Source organism: Saccopteryx bilineata, chromosome 4 (assembly GCF_036850765.1).
Source record: "Saccopteryx bilineata isolate mSacBil1 chromosome 4, mSacBil1_pri_phased_curated, whole genome shotgun sequence".
NCBI lineage: Eukaryota > Metazoa > Chordata > Mammalia > Chiroptera > Emballonuridae > Saccopteryx > Saccopteryx bilineata.
The window spans coordinates 89,771,244-89,797,078 of record NC_089493.1 but is presented as its reverse complement, the minus strand read 5'-3'; the positions used below and the strand labels follow the sequence as shown (position 1 = coordinate 89,797,078).

The following is a 25,835-nucleotide window of genomic DNA, read 5'->3' as shown; positions in this document are numbered from 1 at the left end:
TACCTTATGACCCAGCAATCCCTCTACTGGGTATTTACCCCCAAAACTTAGAAACATTGATACGTAAAGACACATGCAGCCCCATGTTCATTGCAGCATTGTTCACAGTGGCCAGGACATGGAAACAACCAAAAAGTCCATCAATAGATGACTGGATAAAGAAGATGTGGCACATATACACTATGGAATAATACTCAGCCATAAGAGATGATGACATCGGATCATTTACAGCAAAGTGGTGGGATCTTGATAACATGATACGAAGTGAAATAAGTAAATCAGAAAAAAGCAGGAACTGCATTATTCCATACGTAGCTGGGACATAAAAGTGAAACTAAGACATTAATAAGAGTGTGGTGGTTATGTGAGGAGGGGGGAAAGGGAGAGGGAAATGGGGAGGGGGAAGGGCACAAAGAAAACTAGATAGAAGGTGACAGAGGACAATCTGACTTTGGGTGATGGGTATGCAACATAATTGAATGACAAGATAACCTGGTCTTGTTATCTTTGAATATATTTATCCTGATTTATTGGTGTTGCCCCATTAAAAAATAAAATTATTAAAAAAAAAGAAACTCTACAAGCCAGAAAACAACAGACCCAAATATTCAAAGTACTGAAAGAGAGGAGTTACCAGCCAAGAATACTAGGTCCATCATAGTTATCCTATAAATATGAAGGAAAAATAAAAACTTTTGCAGACATACAGAAGCGGAGGGAATTTATTACCAGAAAAACCCCACAGCAGGAATTACTTAAGGGGGTTATTTGATCTGACAAAGAACAAAACAAAACTACAAGTAAAAGCTCCATCAAGGTCACAATAAAATCAATGATAACCTGTGACAACAATAGCATAAAAGAGGAGAGGATAAAGATCTGTAGAAACAAAGGAATATAGAGTGCAGAAGCACTCATAAGACAAAGGACTTTTGTACATATGACAATTTTTCTCTTAATAACCCATGTTAACCACCCATGAAAAAGCCACTACTGAAACACATAGCTTAGGCTCTTACCAGTAGGCTCTGAGATAGAATATTAGTCCAGCCCTGGCTGGTTGGCTCAGCGGTAGAGCGTCAGCCTAGCGTGCGGAGGACCCGGGTTCGTTTCCCAGCCAGGGCACACAGGAGAAGCGCCCATTTGTTTCTCCACCCCTCCGCCGTGCCTTCCTCTCTGTCTCTCCCTTCCCCTCCCGCAGCCAAGGCTCCATTGGAGCAAAGATGGCCCGGGTGCTGGGGATGGTTCTGTGGCCTCTGCCTCAGGCGCTAGAGTGGCTCTGTTCGCAACATGGCAAAACCCAGGATGGGCAGAGAATCGCCCCCTGGTGGGCAGAGCGTCGCCCCTGGTGGGTGTGTCGGGTGGATCCCGGTCGGGCGCATGTGGGAGTCTGTCTGACTGTCTCTCCCTGTTTCCAGCTTCAGAAAAATGCAAAAAAAAAAAAAAAAACAAAAAAGAATATTAGTCCAGTGTGTGGATGTCTCTCCCATTCTTGCAACCATGGATTGATTGGTTCAAGCAAGTTGTCCTTAGGCACTGAGGATGGTTCCATGGCCCCTGCCTCAGATGTCAAAAATTGGCTCAGTTGCTGAGTAACAGAATAATGGACCCAGATGGGAAGAGCATTACCCCTTAATGGACTTTCAGGTGGATTCTGGTTAGAAAGCATGTGGTAGTCTGTCTCTCTGCCACCCCTCTTCTCACTAAAAAAAATTAAAAAAAAACCACATAGCTTAAAAAAAAACAGGAGCAAAATATTAAATACCACCAAACAAAAATAATTGACAGAAACACAAAAGAAAAGAACCAAACAGAACACAGTTACCAGAAAACAAAACATAGAGTGGTTATAGGAAATCCTTAAGAGTCAATAATTGCCCTAACTGTAAATGAACTGAACTCACCAATAAAGAGGCACAGAGTAGCAAATTGGGTTAAAAAGCAAAACCAACTATATGCTTCCTTCCAGAGACACATCTAAGCTGCAAGAACAAAAGTAGACTCAAAGTGAAAGATTGGAAATAGATTTCCCCAAGCAAATAATACCCCAAGAAAAGCAAGCGTAGCCATACTCATATCTGACAATATTGACTTCAAGACAACAATGGTAACTAGAGAGAAGGATAGTCATTTCATAATGATAAAGGGACATTGTATCAAGAAGCCATAACACTTCTTAATATATATACACAGAACCAGGTAGCACCAAAATATATAAGACATCTACTAAGTGATCTAAAAATAGAAGCAGACAAAAATACAATCATTGATGGCTTTAGATAGATTATCCAAATAGAAAATCAATAAAGAAATATTGGCCTTAAATGATGCACTAGACCAAATGGATATAATAGACATTTACAGGACATTTTGTCCCAAAACATCAGATTATACATTCTTCTCCAGTGCAGAAACATTCTCAAGGATAGACCATATGTTGGGCCACAAAGCTATAATCAACAAATTCAGGAAGATTAAAATTATACCAAGCATATCTCTGACCATAAGGCTTTGAAATTAGAATTCAACTGCAAAACAAATGTAAAGAAACACAGAAAATGTGGAAATTAAACAACTTCTAAAAAATGACTGGGACAAAGAAAAATAAAAACAGAGATCAAAAGATATATACAGATAAACAAAAATGACAATAAACATATCAAAATTTGGGGGATGCAGGGAAAGCAGTACTAAGAAAAATATATATCATTATGCACTTATATCAGGAGTCAAGAGAGCACCCAACCTAAAATAACATCTTAAGGAACTAAAAAAAGAAGATCAAAGGCAACCCAAAGTAAGCAGAAGAAAGGAAATAGTAAAAATTAGAGCAGAACTAAATGAATAGAGAAAAAAAACTATAAAAAACAACAAAGAGCTGGTTCTTTGAAAAGATTAATAAAATTGATCTGGCTATACATACTAAGGAAAAAAAACTCATATAAACAAAATCAGAAATGAAAGAGGAGAAATTACCACAGATATCATAGATATACAAAGGATCATAGTAGAATATTATGAAAGATTCTATGCCACCAAATTTAAGTCTAGAAGAAATCTTCCTAGACTGAGTCACAAAAAAGTGGAAAACTTAAATAGACCCATAAGCAGGGAGGAAATAGAAACAACTATCAAAAATTTCCCAAAAAATAAAACTCCAGTACCAGATGGCTACACTAGTAAATTCTACCAAACATTTCAAGAAGATTTGATACCTAGCCTTCCAAAAGTCTTCCAAAAAATAGAAGAAGAAGCAATACCCCCTTACACATTTTATGAGGTCAACATAACCCTGATACCAAAACATCACAAGGACAACACACACACACACACACACACACACACAAATTACAGACCAATATCTTTAATGAATACAGATGCAAAAATCCTAAACAAAATGCTAGCAAATAAAATACAACAACACATTAAAAAAATAATACATCACGATCAAGTGGGATTCATTACAGGAGCACAAGCATGATTCAACGTATGGAAATTGATCAACATAATACACCACATCAACAAAACAAAGAACAAAAATCATATGACCCTATCAATAGATGAGGAAAAGGCATTTGATAGGATACAATATTCCTTTATGAATAAAACACTCAATAAAATCAGAATAGAAGGAAAGTACCTCAATATAATAAAGGCCATATATGACAAACTATCAGCTAATATCATTCTAAATGGTGAAAAAATAAAGACTTTTTCTCTAAATCAGGGACAAGACAAGGCTGCCCATTTTTTCTACTTTTTTTTCAACATAGTTCTGGAAGTTTTAGCCAGAGTAATCAGGCAAGAGAAAGAAATAAAAGGCATCTATATTGGGAAAGAAGAAGTAAAGGTATTACTTTTTGAAGATGACATGATCCTGTATATAGAAAACCCCAAAGACTCCAACAACTACAACAAAAAACCTGTTAGAAACAATCAATTAGGAGTGACGTCACGAAGATGGCGCCGTGAGCAGCGCGTCCGACAGATCTCCCCAAAATCTCAACAAATTTGTCAACTAGAAACAGAAAAATTTATCTTCGGAGCATCCTAGAGTTCCACACACACACTGAAAGCAAAAGGACTGTTGCTGAGGAGGGAATACGCCTGTGGTGAGTCAACCCACGCGTGCAGCTGCCCGCGCCGCATCCCGGGGAGTGCCGACAACCACCAGCGTGCTCTGAGAAGCTGCACGCCCCCCCCCCCAACCGCGTTCTGAGAAGCCGCGCGCGCGCCCCGAGCCGCCGAGTCCCGGGGAGTGCCGGCAACCACCGGCGTGCTCTGAGAGGCCGCGCCCCCCAGCCGCGTCCCGGGGAGTGCCGGCAACCACCGGCGTGCTCTGAGAAGCCGCGTGCGCCCTGAGCGGCCACATCCCTGCCAGCAACCACCGGCGTGCTCTGATAAGCCGAGCGCGCACGCCCCGAGCCGCCACGTCCGTGCCGGCAACCACCGGCGTGCTCTGAGAAGCCGCGCACGCCCCGAGCCGCGTCCCGGGGAGTGCCGGCAACCACCGGCGAGCTCTGAGAAGCCGCGGGCCCCGTGCCATAGTCTGGGAGGGGCGCCAAACCTGTCTTTTCTAGTCAGGAGATTCTCTCCGTGGACGGGGCACCTCACCCAGCCATTCGAGCTAACAATCAAGCGTTGGGCGAGGGGCGCGCAGGCAGCCTGAAATACTCTCTGGAGCACAGCTGCGGATCCAATCACTGAAATTAGCTTAACCCACAAAATCTACGCACCCACGGGGCTCTAATTGATAAGATCTCTCCCAGTTCAGTGATCCAAGACAAGAGGCATAATATTTTTCAGTGCCTTTCGCTAAAGGGGCGGGGGCAATATCTGATTGACAGAGCCTCCATATTCAGGGATATACCTAACAAGAAGGACTTGGCAGATATTAAGATCTATATAGCAAGCAGCGAATAGTGCATCTTCTTTCCAGCCAAAACAGGCTACAAAGTGTGGAAAGCCTGGGTTGAGTGGTCCAACTGAATGGTAGGCGCTGAACAGTCACCTTGACAACAATTGACTCCCAGCCCCACCTGATTAGGCTGGAGGCTCTGACTGCCAGAGCCTTACCCAGAGCCTTGGGCTGAGTGAGGATAGAGTGGGGATTTCCCAGCTCTTTGAGCCTCTTACTCCCCAGACAGAAGCAGTGGCAGCCTCATAGCTGGATCACCAGGCTGCTATTTCAGAAAGGGGAGACTAGGGGAGAAACTCCAGGAAAGCAAACTCTCTCTCATTGTTGGACTCTACAAACGCCAACAAGCCTTGACTACCAGTGAGACTAAAGCCAATTATATGACATTGCCATAGAATCCCATCAACTGCAAATCCCTACCTAAGCGTGACACAGGGGCAGAACCTGGGGTACAGAGTCACCGACCAGGAAGAGGGAGAGAAAAGAAAAAGAAAGAAGTTAACCTCTCAATATCAAGAAAAATCCACAGACTTTATAACTTGTTCCACTAATTCTTTGTTGTTGTTGTTTCTCTCTTCTTTCTTATTGCCTTTATTTGTATTTCCTCCATCTCGGTCCTTTTATTCTCTGCCCATCTTATACTACCCTTTTCTTGAACTACACTACCCATGAGTGTTACATTTTATTTCTTTTCTTCATCCTTACTCTCCCTTAGGGTTACACTCCAAAACCCTTAACTCTCACTCTCTCCTCTTTTGATTTCTTTTTGTTCTTTTTTGTTTTTTTCCCCTTTCCTTTTTTTCTTCCTTCGTTTCTCTCTTTTTCTTATTTTTTCCTTTCTATTCGTTCCTTCTTTTCTCCTTTTACTTTTCCTCTCATTTAATCCTCAATCACGAACAAATTATTTAATTTGGGACTCAAGTTTTTTTTTGTTTTTGTTGTTTGTTCTTTTTTTTTTTTTTCTTTTATTTTCTGCTTTTGTTTTTGGTTTTCCATTGTTTGTTTGTTTTTGTGGCATTTTGGGTACTTTTTACATTGCTTTTTAACTCACTAGCATTCCTCCCAACCCAAAGTCTCCATTGTATTTAGTCTTCACTCCACTTAATACAACAGATTTTTACTTATTATTTTTATTTTTTTCTTCTTCAAATATTATTTTTTCTCTCCTTTTATCAGTTTCCCTCTTATCCCTCTCACTATATCTCTTAGTCGACCATCACTTACAAGCAAATCATTTTATGCTTGTCTAAGATATCCTCCTTTTTTTTTTCTTTTTTTTTTTTGCATTTAGTAGGTCCCTACTCCCTTTTTTGCCCCTTGAACTCTTCACCCCAAATCAGGCCCTCTGTTATAGGCAGTTTTTGTTCCATTTAGCATAATATAATTCACAGGTCATCACAATATTTACCTAAAGAGGTGAGAGGAGGGGAGGAGAAGAAAGGAAAAAGGGGAAAATAATAAATCATTACTTTTTTTGAGTGTGGAGTGTTTTTCTTCCCCCCCCTTTTTATTCTTTATTAATTCTAATTAACAATATCAACAAGACCACCTTCAGATGCCAATAAGAAAAAGGAAATAGAATATTATGGATACAAAAGATAGAGAGGTAACACAAATAGATGTGGAAAGATCTATGGAGAAAAGATTTAACATACTGGAAGCCTTGGAGCCAAATGACAGAGAATTTAAAATAGAAATCTTAAAAATACTCAGAGATATACAAGAAAACACAGAAAGGCAATTTAGGGAAATCAGAAAACAACTCAACGATCACAAAGAATATATTACCAAGGAAATTGAAACTATAAAAACAAATCAAACAGAAATGAAAAACTCAATTCACGAACTGAAAAACGAGATAACAAGCTTAGCTAATAGAACAGCCCAGATAGAAGATAGGATTAGTGAAATAGAAGACAAGCAACTTGAGGCACAACAGAGAGAAGAAGAAAGAGGCTCAAAAATAATAAAAAATGAGAAAGCCCTACAGGAATTGTCTGACTCCATCAGAAAGAATAACATAAGAATAATAGGTATATCAGAGGGAGAAGAGAGAGAAAATGGAATGGAGAATATACTCAAACAAATAATAGATGAGAACTTCCCAAGCCTGTGGAAAGAACTAAAGCCTCAAATTCAAGAAGCAAACAGAACACTGAGTTTTCTTAACCCCAACAAACCCACTCCAAGGCACATCATAATGAAGATGACACAAAACAATGACAAAGAAAAAATTCTCAAGGCAGCCAGGGAAAAGAAGAATACAACATATAAAGGAAGACCTATTAGATTATCATCAGACTTCTCAGCAGAAACTCTACAAGCTAGAAGAGAGTGGACCCCAATATTCAAAGCCCTGAAACAATCAATTAATACAGTAAAGTCACAGGATACAAAATCAATATACAAAAATCTAGTGCTTTTCTATATGCCAACAATGAAATTTCAGAAAATGAACTAAAAAAACAATTCCTTTTACAACTGGATCAACAACAAAAATAAAATACCTAGGAATAAACTTAACAAAGGATGTGAAGGACCTATATGCTGAAAACAACAAAACATTACTGAAAAAAATAGAAAGAGACACAATGAAATGGAAAAATAATTCATGCTCATGGATTAGAAGAATCAACATAGTTAAAATGGCCATATTACCCAAAACAATATACAAATTTAATGCAATCCCCAACAAAATCCCAATGTCATTTTTTAAAGAAATAGAACAAAAAGTTACCAGGTTTGTATGAAACCATCAAAAAACCCAAATAGCTAAAGCAATCCTGAGGAAAAAGAATGAAACTGGAGGTATCACACTAAGCATATAGTGAATATTGGCTGTACAAAAAAATAATATGATGCTTTGTAGGGTTTGCCATATATACATATATGCATGATAGTTGTAAAAGTGAAGTACCATTTACATTTAATGGAGTTATTATTAATATGGTGGGATTAAAATTTGCTTTCTTGTGAGATGTTTTATATTTATTTATATTTTTCTCTTTCTGCATTGTTTTTGTTTTGTTTAATTGAAAAGGCAAGAAAATAAATTCTTTCCTAGAGCCTCCAGAATGAAATAAATGTATCATTGCCAATACTCTGAAGTTAGCCCAGTGAGATTTGCATCAGTCTTCTGAACTAAAGAATTATAAGATAATAAATATTTGCTATTTTAAGTCACTAAGTTTATGGTAATTTTCTATAGCAGGAATGGTAAATTAATACATCACAGTTTAGTTAAATAGTACCTTATTAGCATAGTTTTTTTGTCTTTCTTACATTGACATGTTTGGGTCATTTATTGATCTTTATTCTGCTGTGATGCAGAGTTTTTGTATATGTGAATTGATGTCTTTTATCAGTTTGTAAATATTCTTTGTGTTTATCTTTTCAAATATTGCATCTCTCCCATTCTCCCTTTATCCTGTCCTACTTGAATTTCAATTGCACACCTAAAAGATATTTTCATTGTAGTTCACATATTTCTAATGTCCTTTTCTGTGTTTTCTATTCTTTATTTTATCTATCTTTGCATTTCAATTTGAATATTTTCTTTTTTTTTAATTTTACTTAGAAAATTAAATTTAAGTGAGTGACATTGATTAAGTATTTTCTATTGACTTAAATTGCAGTTCACTTTTTGGTCCTCTGTGTTTAATCTAATTTTAAACTCATCTAATGAATTTAGATTTTAGATTTTTTTCAGTCCTAGAATTTTCATTGAATTCTTTCTATGGATTTCAATTCTCTGTTCAAATTCTCTCTCTGTATATATTTTACTTATTTACTACACTTTTTCTTCTGTTACTTTGGACATATATCATTGTAATTATAATGTTATTTTTATTTACTTTAAAAATCTGTGCTTATATTTCAGTTATCTACTCTTTCTTTATAAAGTGAGTAATAAAAGAAATGGGCTCAAGAAACAAGTTATGGAAGCAAAAGAAGGGGCCCTTGGAACTTGAGAGAAAGGAGGGTAAAGGTGAGTGCTTGAGGGTAAAAGGGGGTGGGGGAGCATGGGAATATTTCAGAAAGGAAAAGTTCCTCTTATTTTTTGATAACATATTTATATCTTTTGGTATTTCTAATAATTTTCAATTAAATTGTGGATATTTTCATTAAATTTTTTAAGTTATGTAAGCTTCTCCAAAAGATTGTTCATCCCTCTCACTACTAGATCTATATAGTGCAGGTTAATTCCCTGAATACAGTGTGTCTCAGCTGGGGCAAATTTAGTCTGTAGAGAGGACAGGCGAAATGTAGAGATATTTTTGGTTCTTAAAACTGAGGAAATTCTGGCCCTGGCCGGTTGGCTCAGTGATAGAGCGTCGGCCTGGCGTGCGGAAGACCCAGGTTCGATTCCGGCCAGGGCACACAGGAGAAGCGCCTATCTGCTTCTCCACCCCTCCCTCTCTCCTTCCTCTCTGTCTCTCTCTTCCCCTCCCGCAGCCGAGGCTCCATTGGAGCAAGGATGGCCCACGCACTGGGGATGGCTCCTTGGCCTCTGCCCCAGGTGCTAGAGTGGCTCTGGTCGCAGCAGAGCAACCCCCCCCCCCAGGGGCAGAGCATCGCCCCCTGGTGGGCAGAGCATCGTCCCTGGTGGGCGTGCCCGGTGGATCCCGGTCGGGCGCATGTGGGAGTCTGTCTGACTGTCTCTCCCCGTTTCCAGCTTCAGAAAAATACAAAAATATATATATATATACCCTGAGGAAATTCTCTGGCACTAAGTAAGTGGAAGTCAGAATTGTTGCTAAATAATCTATAGTACAAAGGAAAACTCCCAACAGTGAAGAATTTTATGACCTCAAATATCAATAATACCAAGGTTGACAAGCCCTGCTTTAATCCAAACAGTTTAAGCTAATTTGCAGCCTTTATAAGTTTCATTTTATCTCTGGTTCACCCATAGATCTCTAGGACTAAGATTGAACCCTGATGTATTCTCTGGACTTCTGATTCACTTATGTGAGATTTAAATTCAGAAATAATGGAGATGGGCATAAAGACAACAGAATGCAAGACTTTCATTTTGCGTGGGGATATCTATTAGTACTAGTGCGGCTCTGGAATATTTTTAAGTGCTGTGATCCTGGAACTAGCAGTCAAAAAACAAAATAACTTCCGCATTCTTAACTTCATAATTGCTATGAGGACAGTAATTCTCTCTATATAAATTTGTTTGTAAGGTCTTGAGATGTATTACTGGTTGCCACATCAAAGGTTACTCTTACAGCCCTTTTCATGATTTTGTAAATATCTAATGCTTTATATTCCCATTAAAAAAAAATAACCAGCCCTGGCCGGTTGGCTCAGCGGTACAGTGTCAGCCTGGTGTGCAGGAGTCCCGGGTTCGATTTCCGGTCAGGGCACACAGGAGAAGCGCCTATCTGCTTCTCCACCCCTCCCCCTCTCCTTCCTCTCTGTCTCTCTCTTCCCCTCCCGCAGCCTAGGCTCCATTGGAGCAAAGATGGCCCAGGCGCTGAGGATGGCTCCATGGCCTCTGCCTCAGGCACTAGAATGGCTCTGATTGCGGCAGAGCAATGCCCCAAGATGGGCAGAACATCGCCCCCTGGTGGGTGTGCCGGGTGGATCCCGGTCAGGCGCATGCGGGAGTTTGTCTGACTGCCTCCCGTTTCCAGCTTCGGAAAAATGAAAAAAAATAAATAAATAACCAGCCTGAACTGTGGTGGTGCAGTGGATAAAGCATCGACCTGGAACTCTGAGGTCACCAGTTTGAAACCCTGGGCTTGCCTGGTCAAGGCACATATGCTATTTGATGCTTCCTGTTCCTCTCCTCTTCTCTCACTCTTTTCTCCCTCTAAAAATGAATAAATAAAATCTAAAAAAAAATTAAAAAATAAATAATTAACCAGAGTGGTTTAGTTATCTAAACAAATAATGACTGGAATACAAAATACCTATCCTAATTGCATTCAGGGTGAAAAGATTTTTGAGGGAACCCAAATTCCCCTCTTAGATTTCAAAAAACAAAAAAAAGACCCATTAGGAGTAGCCACAAAATCTCCAAAACCTTAAAATGCACGTTGCTTGGAATATAACAGCTTTCTTTTTCTCTCTCCACCAAGGTATGAAAAATAAATAGGTTTTTTGTTTGTTTGTTTTTTATAGAGACAGAGAGAGAGAGGGACAGACAGGGACAGACAGACAGGAACGGAGAGATGAGAAGCATCAATCATTAGTTTTTAGTTGCGCGTTGCAACACCTTAGTTGTTCATTGATTGCTTTCTCATATGTGCTTTGATCGCGGGCCTTCAGCAGACCGAGTAACACCTTGCTTGAGCCAGCGACCTTGGGCTCAAGCCGGTGAGCTTTTGCTCAAACCAGATGAGCCCACGCTAAAGCTGGCGACCTCGGGGTCTCGAACCTGAGTCTTCCGCATCCCAGTCCAACGCTCTATCCACTGTGCCACAATCTGGTCAGGCTAAATAGGTTTAATTAATTAATTAATTTAGTGACAGAGACAGAGAGACAGAGAGAGGGACAGATAGGAACAGAAGACAGGAAGGGAGAGAAATGAGAAGCATCAGTTCTTTCTTGTGGCATCTTAGTTGTTCATTGATTGCTTTCTCATATGTGCCTTGACCATGGGGCTACAGCAGACTGAGTGACCCCTTACTCAAGCCAGTGACCTTGGGCTCAAGCTGGTAAGCTGTGCTCAAACCAGATGAGCCTGCACTTAAGCCAGAGCCTTCCCAGCTGACAAAGTGGTTTCCCTCTTCCACACAGTGATCTTTCCATTGATGAATGGAAAAGATCGGGGTTTGCAACCTGGGTCCTTTGCATCCCGGTCCAATGCTCTATCCACTGCGCCATAGCCTGACTAGGCTAACTAGGTTTTTAAATGTTCATAAAAATGATTTACAACATGATACTTTTTACTTAATAATATTTTACTACAGATAGCCCTTTATTCAGAATCTTAAAGACTTTTGACTTGAGTCAAATAAGAAACATTAAGTAGTCGCTTTTGTTTAATGCCTTTTAATGATCTCTTTGAAATTTTAATAAATTGAAATTCTTACCATCACTTAAAATACAAGATTTTGCCCATACCGATCTCTTCAATTTTAGTTCCTGACACTTTCACACTCATTAACTGTATGACAGTTATTTTGTTTCTCTTTAAGGTCTTCAAATGTACCAAGTTCAAAAGATCTTTGTGTCCTTGTACTAGTTATCATCTCTGCCCAGAAATGTCTGCCCACAGTTAATTTCATACTAGTTTCTTTTAGTTCATCTGGATATCAGCTAAATATCACTCAACAAGACTTTGTTTAACAACCAAAAGTGAAGTAATTACCATCTTCCAGTTAAACTCTATCCACTCAATCATAACATTATTTTTTTTTATTTGTTTCAGAGCACTATCTCTTTTGAATATTATAGTGTTTTCTTTTTCAATTTAATATTTTAACCTGTCTTTATCCACTGGAATGTAACTACAGGATCTGGGACTCTTACCTGTCTTATTTGTACACTTAGAATAATGCCTAAAAATTGGAAGTGCTTAGTAAATAAAATATTTGCTAAATGACTGGCTAATTAAGTGCATAATAAATGAAATTTAATTAATTCAAACTAGACTTTCTTTTTTTGTTGTTTTTCTCATTCTTCTGTTCCATTCAACAAACCACCTGCCTATTCAAAAACCTCCTCATAGAAGCTTTCACTTCCTGGTTGCGAAGGGTATAAATCACAGGATTCATCAATGGAAAGATCACTGTGTGGAAGAGGGAAACCACTTTGTCAGCTGGGAAGGCTCTGAAGGGGCGAGTGTAGATGAAGATGGCAGGTCCAAACATGAGAAACACAATGATAATGTGTGTCGTGCACGTGGAGAGAGCCTTGTTCTTCCCTTCAGAGGAGTGCCCTTTTACACGGCACAGAATGACCAAGTAAGAGGCTAGAAGCCCCAGGAAACACAGGAGGGTGAGCAGGCCACTGTTGGAGACCATCAGGAGCTCCACCACAAAGGTGTCCGTGCAGGCCAGCTTGATGACCTGTGGCACATCACAGAAGAAGTTATCCAGTTCATTTGGGCCACAGAAGGGCAAGTGGAGAATAAGGGCCACTTGTACAATGGAATGAGTAAAGCCACCTAGCCACAGAGCCAACAGCAAGGCATAGCAAGTTCTAGGGTTCATGACAGTTGAATAGTGTAAAGGACGGCAGATGGCGGTATAGCGATCAAAAGCCATCACAACAAGAAGAAACATCTCCCCTGCTCCAAGGAAGTGCAAGAAAAAGAGCTGAGTGATGCAGCCCCTGTAGGAGATTACCTTCTTCTCAGAGAGGAAGTCCACCAGCATTCTGGGTGCCACAATGAAGGAGTAGGATGCATCCAGGAAGGCTAAGTTACCCAGAAAGAAGTAGAGGGGGGCTGTGAGACCCGGGTCTGATCTGATGGTGAGAATAATGAGGAAATTCCCAGGGAGGATGATGAGGTAGAAAATTAAAACTAGCACAAAGACCAGCAGTTGAGCATCTTGAGACTGGGTCAGACCAAGAAGAATGAATTCTTTTACCACTGTGTTGTTCTTGCTCTCCATCATCCCTTAGTCTATAGCAAAGAACAAAATATTATGTGTTATAACCACCATTTCATCTATCCCATAGCTCTTCGCCAAGTGAAAGCAATATTTTCCACATTTAATATTCCCTAGGTAAAAACAGCTTAAGCTTCACAACTCTCCTATGTTTTGAGTTAACCTTTCTATGCTTCATTTTCCCGACTCCTCTATACATTTGTTCTTATAACCACATTATTGTTCTCATTTAAGTGCGTCTACCTAATTGTGCTCCTGCAGGACTCTGGAAATTCCACAATGAAAGCAAAACTTAACCATTATCAAAATGGTCATGTTTTATTGTTGTGGTTAGTGGTGGTGCACTATCTGTAATGTTTAGATTAGTTGCTTGGTTTTGGTCTCCTCTCTTCATCCCCACAGAACAAAGTGCAGGTTATTTTTTCTTTCAGTTTCTGTAGAATATCTAGTTTCTGATTTGTAGCTACAAGCTTTTTCTCCTTGAATTTGTGCCTTAATAATTCCTATTATGTTGTTCTGCTTTGGTACTCTTATGCACCCATACTCCAAACTGGTCACCAGGATCTTAATCAAGAAATCTACATTTCACTAAACTTAAAGCTATCTCCCCAGTTATATCCCTGATAAAGTCCCAATCCTACATCTGCTCCACACCCTATTCTTTAATCTTAATATTAATCCAGTCCCATTTGGCTCACCATATAGCCATAACCTACTTTTTCCTCAGATCTCATAATAAGAGTCAAATGATCCTTCCCACAATTATTTTATGTATATAAAACTTACCACAATATAAAAATATTTTGACTATTAAACTAATAAAATCAAAGCATACTAGAACTCGAATTTGTAATAGAGCACAGATAGTCTAATATACTCATTTGACATATAAGAAAAATAAAGCAATTGCAGTTAAGATGCTTAAATTTGCAATGAGTTTTCTCTTTCATTCTCATTAGAAAATGGTGGGGAAAGGGCATGTATTTCTCAGTTTAAACTAATCAGGAAATTGTTAGTGTCCCATCAACTGTTGTTATTTTATTTAGGCACTTAACTAGTCATGATATTGCTTGTGTAAATATTTCCCCCTTTTGGGGACTCATCTAATCTAAAAAAAAAAGAATTCTTTTCATGTTGGAGACATCCAAAAGTAAGGCTTAGTCGTGGTCTCTAAAGGAGTTGGTTGTGTTCAACTTAGGGGATACCCAAGATAATTAACTAGGGTGCACAAAAATAGTGGACTTTCCCTATGTATTATTATAAATTATGGTTTTACAATGTTTTATCTTTGTGATTGTTTTGTAATTTTTGTATCAATAATTGTAGAAACATGCATCTATAGTATTATGACATGTAGGCATATTTGATTGTAAGAATGATTTTAAAAATGAAAGATTGCTTATTATAACAAGATACAAAATGTTACATATAACAATATTCCTCTTGATTTTGAATTGCATGCAATACTTGTTCTTTAAAAAGTGCTATATACAGAGATGACGTCAGAGTAATGGCGGGGTAGGAAGCGATACCGATAAATCTCCCCCAAAACTCAACAAGATCTTCAACCAGAAACAGAAAAACCTATACTTGGAGCTTCCAGATGCTTCGCAATACAGCCAAAGGTATGATTGAGTGAAAAATTGGCTAAATATATAACCAAAGCCCGAAGGAAATAGGGATTAAGAAATGCTCCTCCTTCCTCACTAACCTAAACAGGGTGGCTTTCTCTGGTAACTGTGAATATAGAAACTGAGGCGGGCAAAGGGGGTGAATAGATCCAGGCCATGGCACAAACGGCTGAACCAGGCTGTGGCACGGAGATCCAAGCTGAGGAAAAACTGATCCTGTGGCAACCCGGGCAATACAAGCTAACACTTGCGCCAAACCCAAACAAAGAAAGAAAAGCAGAGCGGCCATTTTACCCGGTCTCCTGGTCGGTGTGCAGTTAGTGGGCGAGAATTTCTTCCTGGGAAAGCCACGCACGGGAGGGAGTGAGAACTAATTCCAACGGTGGAAATTTTCCGTGCTGGTGAGGGTTTCACTCAGGGAAACGCGGCCGGCCTCATATCCTAGTTTGCGCACGCAGATAAGGAGTGAGCAATTCCTCCGAGTGCCTCGCACAGAGGGGCAGAGTCAGGGGCCTTTGTGTGGGCCAAAGCGGAATCTCGAGCCGCCCCAGCGCCTTGCAAAAGCCGCGCACGGGGACGGAGTGAGACTCAATTCCAACGCTACAACTTTTCCCTGCGGTTGGGGGTTTCACTCAGAGCGTGAGACTGCTGGCCGGATATCCTGGTGGCAGACAGTGAGTGAGAGTTTCCTCCAAGCACCCCGGAAGTGGGCGCCCGCTTGTGTTACACGGACTCTCTCACTGTCGGAGCCTATAAATGCTATTGAGCTTCGACTGCCAACGAGACTAAAGCACAATACATGACATTGCCATAGAGACTTATCAACTGCAAACCTCTACCTGAGCGTGCCAAAGGGGCAGAACCCGGGGTACAGAGTCACCGACCAGGAAAGGGAGAGAAAAGAAAAAGCAAGAAGATAACCTCTCAAAATCAAGAATAATCTGCAGACTTTATAACCTATCCCATTTTATTATATTTGTTCGTTTGTTTCTCTTATCTTCATTCTTGATACTTTTTTTTCCTCCTCCAATTTGGCCGATTAACTCTCTACCGGTCTTACTCTCTTCTCTCCTTGAACTACACTACCCATAAGTGTTACATCTCCCATTATCTTTTCTCTTCTCTTCCTTTCTCTCTATGAGGGTTGCACTCCAAAACCCTTAACTCTCTCTCTCTCTCTCCTTTCTTTTTTCTTCTTTTAGTGGTTACCTCTTTTTTTCTCTCACTCTCTTTCTTTTCTCCCTCTATATTAGTTTCTTCCTTTCTCCTTTACATCTCCTCTCATTCAAACCTCAATAACAAACAAATTATCTTATCTGGGACTCAAACCTATGTTTGTGGCATTTTGGGGGGTTTTTACTTCACCTTTTTAACTCACTAGCAGTGCTCTCATCCCTGGCTCTCCATATTATCTAGTTCTTGTTCCACTAAATACAATAGTAATTTTTTAATTTGTCCCCCCATTTTTCCGTTTTCCTCTTATTCCTCTCATCATAACTCTTAGACAACCAACAACTAAAAGCAAATCATTTCATTCTTGTCCCCAATTTTTTCCTTATTTGCTTTTTGTGGGTCCATACGCTTTTTTTTCTTTTTTCTTTTTTTTTTTTGCTTTTTGTTTTGTTTTGTTTTTTTTTTTTTTTTTTTTTTGCCCCTTTATTACTTTTCCCCAATTCAGGCCCTCCATCACAGGCATTGTTTGTTATAATTCACAGTCCACCACAAGATTTTCTCAAAAAAGAGGGGAGAGGAGAGGAGAGGAAAAAAGGAGGGGGGGAATAATTTCCTTTTTTTTAATTTTTATTTTATTTTTCTTTATTTCATTATTAATTTTTTTAAAAAAAAACAACTCTTTCCGATTTTTTTTTATTTGTATTTTTTTAACTTTTTATTCTTTATTAAATCTCATTAATACTATCAACAAAACCACCCTCAGATGGCATTAAGGAAGAGAAAATCGAATATCATGGATACAAAAGAAAGAGAGGTAACACAGCTAGATGAGGAAAAATCTATGGAGAAAAAATTTAATATATTGGAAACCTTGGAGCTAAATGACAGAGAATTCAAGATAGAAATACTAAAAATCCTCCGAGATATACAAGAAAACACAGAAAGGCAATTTAGGGAGCTCAGAAAACAACTCAATGAACACAAAGAATATATGTCCAAGGAAATTGAAACTATAAAAACAAATCAAACAGAGATGAAAAACTCAATTCACGAGCTGAAAAACGAAATAACAAGCTTAGCTAATAGAACAGGTCAGATAGAAGAGAGGATTAGTGAAATAGAAGACAAGCAACTTGAGGCACAACAGAGAGAAGAAGTAAGACACTCAAAAATTTAAAAAAATGAGATAGCCCTACAAGAATTATCTGACTCCATCAAAAAGAGTAACATAAGAATAATAGGTATATCAGAGGGAGAAGAGAGAGAAAATGGAATGGAGAACATACTCAAACAAATAATAGATGAGAACTTCCCAAGCCTGTGGAAAGAACTAAAGCCTCAAGTTCAAGAAGCAAACAGAACTCCGAGTTTTCTTAACCCCAACAAACCTACTCCAAGGCATATCATAATGAAATTGACACAAACAAACAGCAAAGAAAAAATTCTCAAGGCAGCCAGGGAAAAGAAGAATACAACATATAAAGGAAGGCCCATTAGATTATCATCAGATTTCTCAGCAGAAACTCTACAAGCTAGAAGAGAGTGGACCCCAATATTTAAAGTCCTGAAAGAGAGGAACTTTCAGCCACGAATACTATACCCATCAAAGCTATCCTTCAAATACGAAGGAGAAATAAAAACATTCACAGATACAGAAAAGATGAGGGAATTTATCATCAGAAAACCCCCACTCCAGGAATTACTAAAGGGGGTTCTCCAATCAGATACAAAGAACAAAAAAAAAACAGAGCCACAAGTAAAAGCTCCAAGAAGAACACAATAAAACCAAATTTAAACTGTGACAACAACAAAAAGAAAGAGGGGGAGAAGATGGAGATTAACAGTAGCAAAAAACGATGGAGTGCAAAAGTACTCACAAAATAGTTTGCTACAATGAACAGGGTAGGGACCCTTTTCATTACTCAAAGGTAACCACCATTGAAAAAACCACCACAGAAGCACATGAGATAAAAAAGATAGCAACAGAGGAAAGATGTATGGAATACAACCAAATAAAAACAAAAGATAGAAAAACGAAAGAGAAGGATCAAACAAGACACAAAACTAACAGAAAGCAAGATATAAAATGGCAATAGGGAACTCACAAGTATCAATAATTACACTATATGTAAACGGATTAAACTCACCAATAAAAAGGCACAGAGTAGCAGAATGGATTAAAAAAGAAAATCCAACTGTATGCTGCCTACAGGAAACTCATCTAAGTAACAAGGATAAAAACAAATTCAAAGTGAAAGGCTGGAAAACAATACTCCAAGCAAATAACATCCAAAAAAAAGCAGGTGTAGCAATACTCATATCGGATAATGCTGACTACAAGACAGGAAAAGTACTCAGAGACAAAAATGGCCATTTCATAATGGCTAAGGGGACACTGAATCAAGAAGACATAACAATTCTTAATATATATGCACCAAACCAAGGAGCACCAAAATATATAAGACAGCTACTTATTGATCTTAAAACAAAAACTGACAAAAATACAATCATACTTGGAGACCTCAATACACCGCTGACGGCTCTAGATCGGTCATCCAAACAGAGAATCAACAAAGACATAGTGGCCTTAAACAAAACACTAGAGCACCTGGATATGATAGACATCTACAGGACATTTCATCCCAAAGTGACTGAGTATACATTTTTCTCCAGTGTACATGGATCATTCTCAAGAATTGACCATATGTTGGGCCACAAAAACAACATCAGCAAATTCAGAAAAATTGAAGTTGTACCAAGCATATTTTCTGATCATAAAGCCATGAAACTAGAATTCAACTGCAAAAAAGAGGAAAAAAATCCCACAAAAATGTGGAAACTAAACAACATACTTTTAAAAAATGAATGGGTCAAAGAAGAAATAAGTGCAGAGATCAAAAGATATATACAGACTAATGAAAATGACAATACGATATATCAGAATCTATGGTATGCAGCAAAAGCAGTGATAAGAGGGAAGTTCATATCACTTCAGGCATATATGAACAAACAAGAGAGAGCCCAAGTGAACCACTTAACTTCTCACCTTAAGGAACTAAAAAAAGAAGAACAAAGACAACCCAAAACCAGCCGAAGAAAGGAGATAATAAAAATCAGAGCAGAAATAAATGAATTAAAGAACAGAAAAACTATAGAAAAAATTAATAGAATAAGGAGCTGGTTCTTTGAAAAGATCAACAAAATTGACAAACCCTTGTCAAGATTTATCAAGGAAAAAAACGAAAGAACTCATATAAACAAAATCCAAAATGAAAGAGGAGAAATCACCACGGACACCGTAGATATACAAAGAATTATTGTACAATACTATGAAAAACTTTATGCCACTAAATTCAACAACCTAGAAGAAATGGATAAATTCCTAGAACAATACAACCTTCCTAGACTGAGTCAAGAAGAAGCAGAAAGCCTAAACAGACCTATCAGTAGAGAAGAAATAGAAAAAACCATTAAAAACCTCCCCAAAAATAAAAGTCCAGGCCCTGACGGCTATACCAGCGAGTTTTATCAAACATTCAAAGAAGACTTGGTTCCTATTCTACTCAAAGTCTTCCAAAAAATTGAAGAAGAAGCAATACTTCCAAACACATTTTATGAGGCCAACATAACCCTCATACCAAAACCAGGCAAGGATGGCACAAAAAAAGAAAACTACAGAGCAATATCTCTAATGAATACAGATGCTAAAATACTAAACAAAATACTAGCAAATCGAATACAACAACATATTAAAAAAATAATACATCATGATCAAGTGGGATTCATCCCAGAATCTCAAGGATGGTTCAACATATGTAAAACAGTTAAGGTAATACACCATATCAACAAAACAAAGAACAAAAACCACATGATCTTATCAATAGATGCAGAAAAGGCTTTTGATAAAATACAACACAATTTTATGTTTAAGACTCTCAACAAAATGGGTATAGAAGGAAAATATCTCAACATGATAAAGGCCATATATGATAAACCATCAGCTAACATCATACTAAATGGCACTAAACTGAAGGCTTTCCCCCTTAAATCAGGAACAAGACAGGGTTGTCCACTCTCTCCACTCTTATTTAATGTGGTACTAGAGGTTCTAGCCAGAGCAATCAGACAAGACAAAGAAATAAAAGGCATCCATATCGGAAAAGAAGAAGTAAAGGTATCACTTTTTGCAGATGATATGATCCTATACATCGAAAACCCCAAAGAATCCACAAAAAGACTACTAGAAACAATAAGCCAATACAGTAAGGTCGCAGGATACAAAATTAACATACAGAAGTCAATAGCTTTTCTATATGCCAACAATGAAACAACTGAGAAGGAACTCAAAAGAATAATCCCCTTCACGATTGCAACAAAAAAAATAAAATACTTAGGAATAAACATAACAAAGAATGTAAAGGACTTATATAATGAAAACTATAAACCATTGTTAAGGGAAATTGAAAAAGATATAATGAGATGGAAGAATATACCTTGTTCTTGGTTAGGAAGAATAAATATAATCAAGATGGCTATATTACCCAAAGCAATATACAAATTTAATGCAATTCCCATCAAACTTCCAATGACGTTTTTAAAGAAATAGAGCAAAAAATCATCAGATTTATATGGAACTATAAAAAACCCCGAATAGCCAAAGCAATCCTAAAGAAAAAGAATGAAGCTGGGGGCATAACAATACCTGACTTCAAACTCTATTATAGGGCCACGACAATCAAAACAGCATGGTATTGGCAGAAAAATAGACACTCAGACCAATGGAACAGAATAGAAAGTCCAGAAATAAAACCACATATATATAGTCAAATAATTTTTGATAAAGGGGCCAACAACACACAATGGAGAAAAGAAAGCCTCTTCAATAAATGGTGCTGGGAAAACTGGAAAGCCACATGCAAAAGAATGAAACTGGACTACAGTCTCTCCCCCTGTACAAAAATTAACTCAAAATGGATCAAAGATCTAAACATAAGACCTGAAACAATTAAGTACATAGAAGAAGACATAGGTACTCAACTCATGGACCTGGGTTTTAAAGAGCATTTTATGAATTTGACTCCAATGGCAAGAGAAGTGAAGGCAAAAATTAATGAATGGAACTACATCAGACTAAGAAGTTTTTGCTCAGCAAGAGAAACTGATAACAAAATAAACAGAAAGCCAACTAAATGAGAAATGGTATTTTCAAACAACAGCTCAGATAAGGGCTTAATATCCAAAATATACAAAGAACTCATAAAACTCAACAACAAACAAACAAACAATCCAATGAAAAAATGGGAAGAGGATATGAATAGACACTTCTCCCAGGAAGAAATACAAATGGCCAACAGATATATGAAAAGATGCTCATCTTCTTTAGCTATTAGAGAAATGCAAATCAAAACGGCAATGAGATACCACCTCACACCTGTTCGATTAGCTGTTATTAGCAAGTCAGGTAATAGCAAATGTTGGAGAGGCTGTGGAGAAAAAGGAACCCTCATCCACTGTTGGTGGGAATGTAAAGTAGTACAACCATTATGGAAGAAAGTATGGTGGTTCCTCAAAAAACTGAAAATGGAACTACCTTATGACCCAGCAATTCCTCTACTGGGTATATATCCCCAAAACTCAGAAACATTGATACGTAAAGACACATGCAGCCCCATGTTTATTGCAGCATTGTTCACAGTGGCCAGGACATGGAAACAACCAAAAAGCCCATCAATAGATGACTGGATAAAGAAGATGTGGCACATATACACTATGGAATACTACTCAGCCATAAGAAATGATGACATCGGAACATTTACAGCAAAATGGTGGGATCTTGATAACATGATACGAAGCGAAATAAGTAAATCAGAAAAAAACAGGAACTGTATTATTCCATACGTAGGTGGGACATAATAGTGAAACTAAGAGACATTGATAAGAGTGTGGTGGTTACAGGGGGGAGGGGGAATGGGAGAGGGAAAGGGGGAGGGGGAGGGGCACAGAGAGAACAAGTTAGAGGGTGACGGAGGACAATCTGACTTTGGGTGGTGGGTATGCAACATAATTGAACGACAAGATAACCTGGACTTGTTATCTTTGAATATATGTATCCTGATTTATTTATGTCACCCCATTAAAAAAATAAAATTATAAAAAAAAAATCTGAAAAAGTTAATAGGGTTGATCAATGCTTAACCTAAGCCCCAAATCAAGAGCATTCTTTCATAATTGAACATAAATAAGAAAGGCTGTACTTTTTAATAACTCACTTTTCTAACTACCTGATCTTGTGAATTCAGTTGCTTGTTGTCTATGACCTCAGCAACTTACTGCTGGTTATTTTCTAAGAAGTTTATTATTGGTGGGAACATAATAAGAGCCCAATAAACATTTCATTGATTTGAAAAAAAAAAAAAGTGCTATAGAGTCCATTTAATACAATTAAGCAATAAAAAGGAATGAAGTACTGATGCATTCTACAACATGGATGAACCTCTAAACACTATGCTAAATAAATGAAGCCAGTCACAAAGAACCACAGATTCTATAATTCAATTTATGCAAAATGTTCATACAGGGTAAATCTGTAGAGTGGTTGCCTAAGGCTAAGGGTAGGATGGGGGAGTAACTACTAATGAGCATGAGGTTTTTGTTGGGTGACTAAAATGTTCAAAACTATATCATGTTGATGCTTAGATAACTGTAAAAACAGGGGTTTTTAAGTGAGATAGTGATACAGACTCCTGCATGTGCCCCAACCAGGATCCATCCAGCAACCCCCATCTGGGGCCAATGCTCCAATCAATCAAGCTATTTTTAATGCCTGAGGCTGACCCACTCAAACCAACTGAGCTATCCTCAGCACCTATGGCCACACTCAAACCAATCAAGCCACTGGCTGTGGGAGGGGAAAAGGGAGAGAAGAAGGTGTGGGAAGGTGAGAGGAAACAGATGGTTGCTTCCCCTGTGTGCCACGACCAGGAATTGAACCTGGGACATCCATATGCCAGGCTGACACTATCCACTGAGCCACTGGCCAGAGCCTTTAAAAGCACTTAAAACTATTAAATTATACTCTTTAAATGGTAAATTTTATTATATGCTGATTATATATCAATAAATTTTTTTAAAGTGCTATTAAATGTGGTGGGGAAGACCAGAGACGGAAAATTTTCAACTAATATTTGATAGAAAGTATTGGTAGCATCACTAGAAAGGGGAGTTAGGAAGAGAGAAAGGAAGGAAAAAAATAAAGAAAAATCAGACTTAAATAGTCCATAGAGAACTCATGGGAAATTTAAGCAATACATAGTGTTTAAGGACACACTTGAACATCATAACATTTATTGAACATAGTAATATTTGTAACCAGCAGCCAAATGTTATGGGATAGGAAATTATAACAGATAAGCACATATTTGTGATACAAATACATATTCACACATTCAAATACACACATAGAGAGTTGAAACAATTTGGAATAAGATAAAATGATCTTTGGTGTCCTTTAAATTAGCTTAGGAGCTTCCTCTACCTTTTACCCACCTAGACATCTATTGGCTTCCGCATCATTTCAATCTGCCTACAAAAACAAGTAAGTGAATAGCTCCCATTACCTATTCTATTGTTTGGTGCATTTCAGGTTCTCACAGTTATTTCGTGCTTCTTTGGGTTGATAATTCTATATACAGGTGGCACTCTGAGAATAACAGTCTCTTCCAATCTCCTTGTTTTTATTTTCTATCATCTGTGTCTATGCCCTGTCTATTATTAACAGATGGAATTCTTGACCACTAACATCTTTAATCTATTTTCCTTCTCCCATTCTCATTTACCTACTTTCTGTTCTGATAATTCTCAAATTGTTCTCATCTCAGAGAATGAGGCTAGATATGCCTCAGATGCACATTACTCTGTCAAAATGAATTCCTGGGAAAAAAAGTCCCAAATGAGCGCACAGGGACAAGCTGTTTGTTCTAGTAAGATAAAGCAAAGAAGAATCCTTAGCATTGGCTAAGATAGAGACTTGAATACTTTCATCTCTAATCTTCTTTGTTATTTCACCCTATAGAAACACACATCTGGCAACAAAGATGCAAAAGTAGAGAGTGTACTAATATTCCTTCCTTGTATCAAAATCAGCCCCACACCATCTGCAGGCAACACTGCATCCCAGGATTTCTACCGTTACCAGACCAACTGGTAGTGTGAGGTGTTTGAAGACCTGATTACCATGCTAGCATATCATTCTTGCATCTTTCCCCATTCCTTTCCTCTTGCTACCTTTAAAAACATTTTTTTTCATCTTTTTCTGCTAATTTATTCTTCAGACACTTGGTCTTTTAAATTATTTTTTTACATTTATTTTAACTTCTTTTATTTTTATTTTATTTATTTATTTTTGCAATTTTTCTAATTTATTATATCCCTTGCTTTTTCTTCCTTATCACTCTCTTCCTTATCTTTCTTTTTCTCATTCACTCACATTGTTTTAGTCTTAAATCTTTTTTACTTTGTTCTCTACTTGTGTACTATACTATATTCAATGCCTGTCTTTCTATTACTTGTAAGACAATAGATTGGCTTTCTCATTCCACAATGGAATGAGCATTGTAGGTGTTTCCTAAGTATTTTGTTCTAAAGGACTGTTCTACAGATTAAAAATGTTTAACTTGCTCTTCAGTGTTAATTAAGCCTTTCCTCCTGAATTTTATCCTCTTTGAAATTTGCTCATTTTCAACCATGCATTAGTTACTTCACACTCTTGCATATTTGTGTATTCCTATCTCTTTCTGATAAAAACAAAGTGCCTTATCTTTGTATTTTAAAATAAATCTTCTTAATATCACTGCCACTAACATAAATACAATTCATATAGGTTTGAAAATGACAGTGTGGTTTCTGATAATGCATTAATTCTAAATTTTAAGTTATTAAAATATATTTTACCTATGTCTATAAATTTTTAAAAATGTGGATCAGGCTGAAGAACATAAAAAATGCTTAATTGATACTAGAGTTGAAGATTATATAAAATTTCATTCAATTGCACAAATCTTCACAGAGACAATTACTTATGAAATGAATGAGATAGTTAAGTGTTAAGTTAGATGATGGAAACCTCTAGTGTTCTTTTAAATCTAAAGGTTAAAAAAAAGTTTTTTTCATTGATTAGAGAGAAGGGGGAAAGAAAGAGAAAGAGAAGCATCAACTTACTGTTCCACTTAGTTGTTCCATTTAGTTGTGCACTCATTGATTGCTTCTGGTACCTAACTTGATTGGAGATCGAACCCACAACCTTATTGTTTTGGGAGGAAACTTATCCACAGAGCCACCCAGCCAGGGCCTATATTTAAAAGTTTTAACAATAACAGGAGTGTTATAGAAAGAACATTGGTTTGGGAATTAGTCTCATCTTACTTAAATTACCATTTCTGCAATTTGGGAACTCTATAAACTTAAACAAGTCATTTAGTCCTTTAAAACCTGATTTCTAAATCTGCATAAAAGAAATAACATATATACTCTTTTTATGCCATA

General features: G+C 37.7%; 1 protein-coding gene across 1 annotated transcript; it reads right to left on the bottom strand.

Moving 5' to 3' along the window:
* Positions 1-11,823: 11,823 nt before the first annotated feature.
* Positions 11,824-25,588, bottom strand: LOC136334700 (olfactory receptor 4N5). Its single transcript, XM_066275249.1, has 2 exons — positions 25,512-25,588; positions 11,824-13,505 (listed from the first exon to the last, which is right to left on the bottom strand). Exon 2 carries the CDS (start codon positions 13,495-13,497, stop codon positions 12,568-12,570), a length of 930 nt encoding a protein of 309 aa, XP_066131346.1. The 5' UTR covers positions 13,498-13,505; positions 25,512-25,588; the 3' UTR covers positions 11,824-12,567.
* Positions 25,589-25,835: the final 247 nt, after the last annotated feature.

Excerpts from the sequence above, each read along its gene's own strand:
- LOC136334700 (XM_066275249.1), bottom strand. The coding sequence starts at position 13,497 with ATGATGGAGAGCAAGAACAACACAGTGGTAAAAGAATTCATTCTTCTT.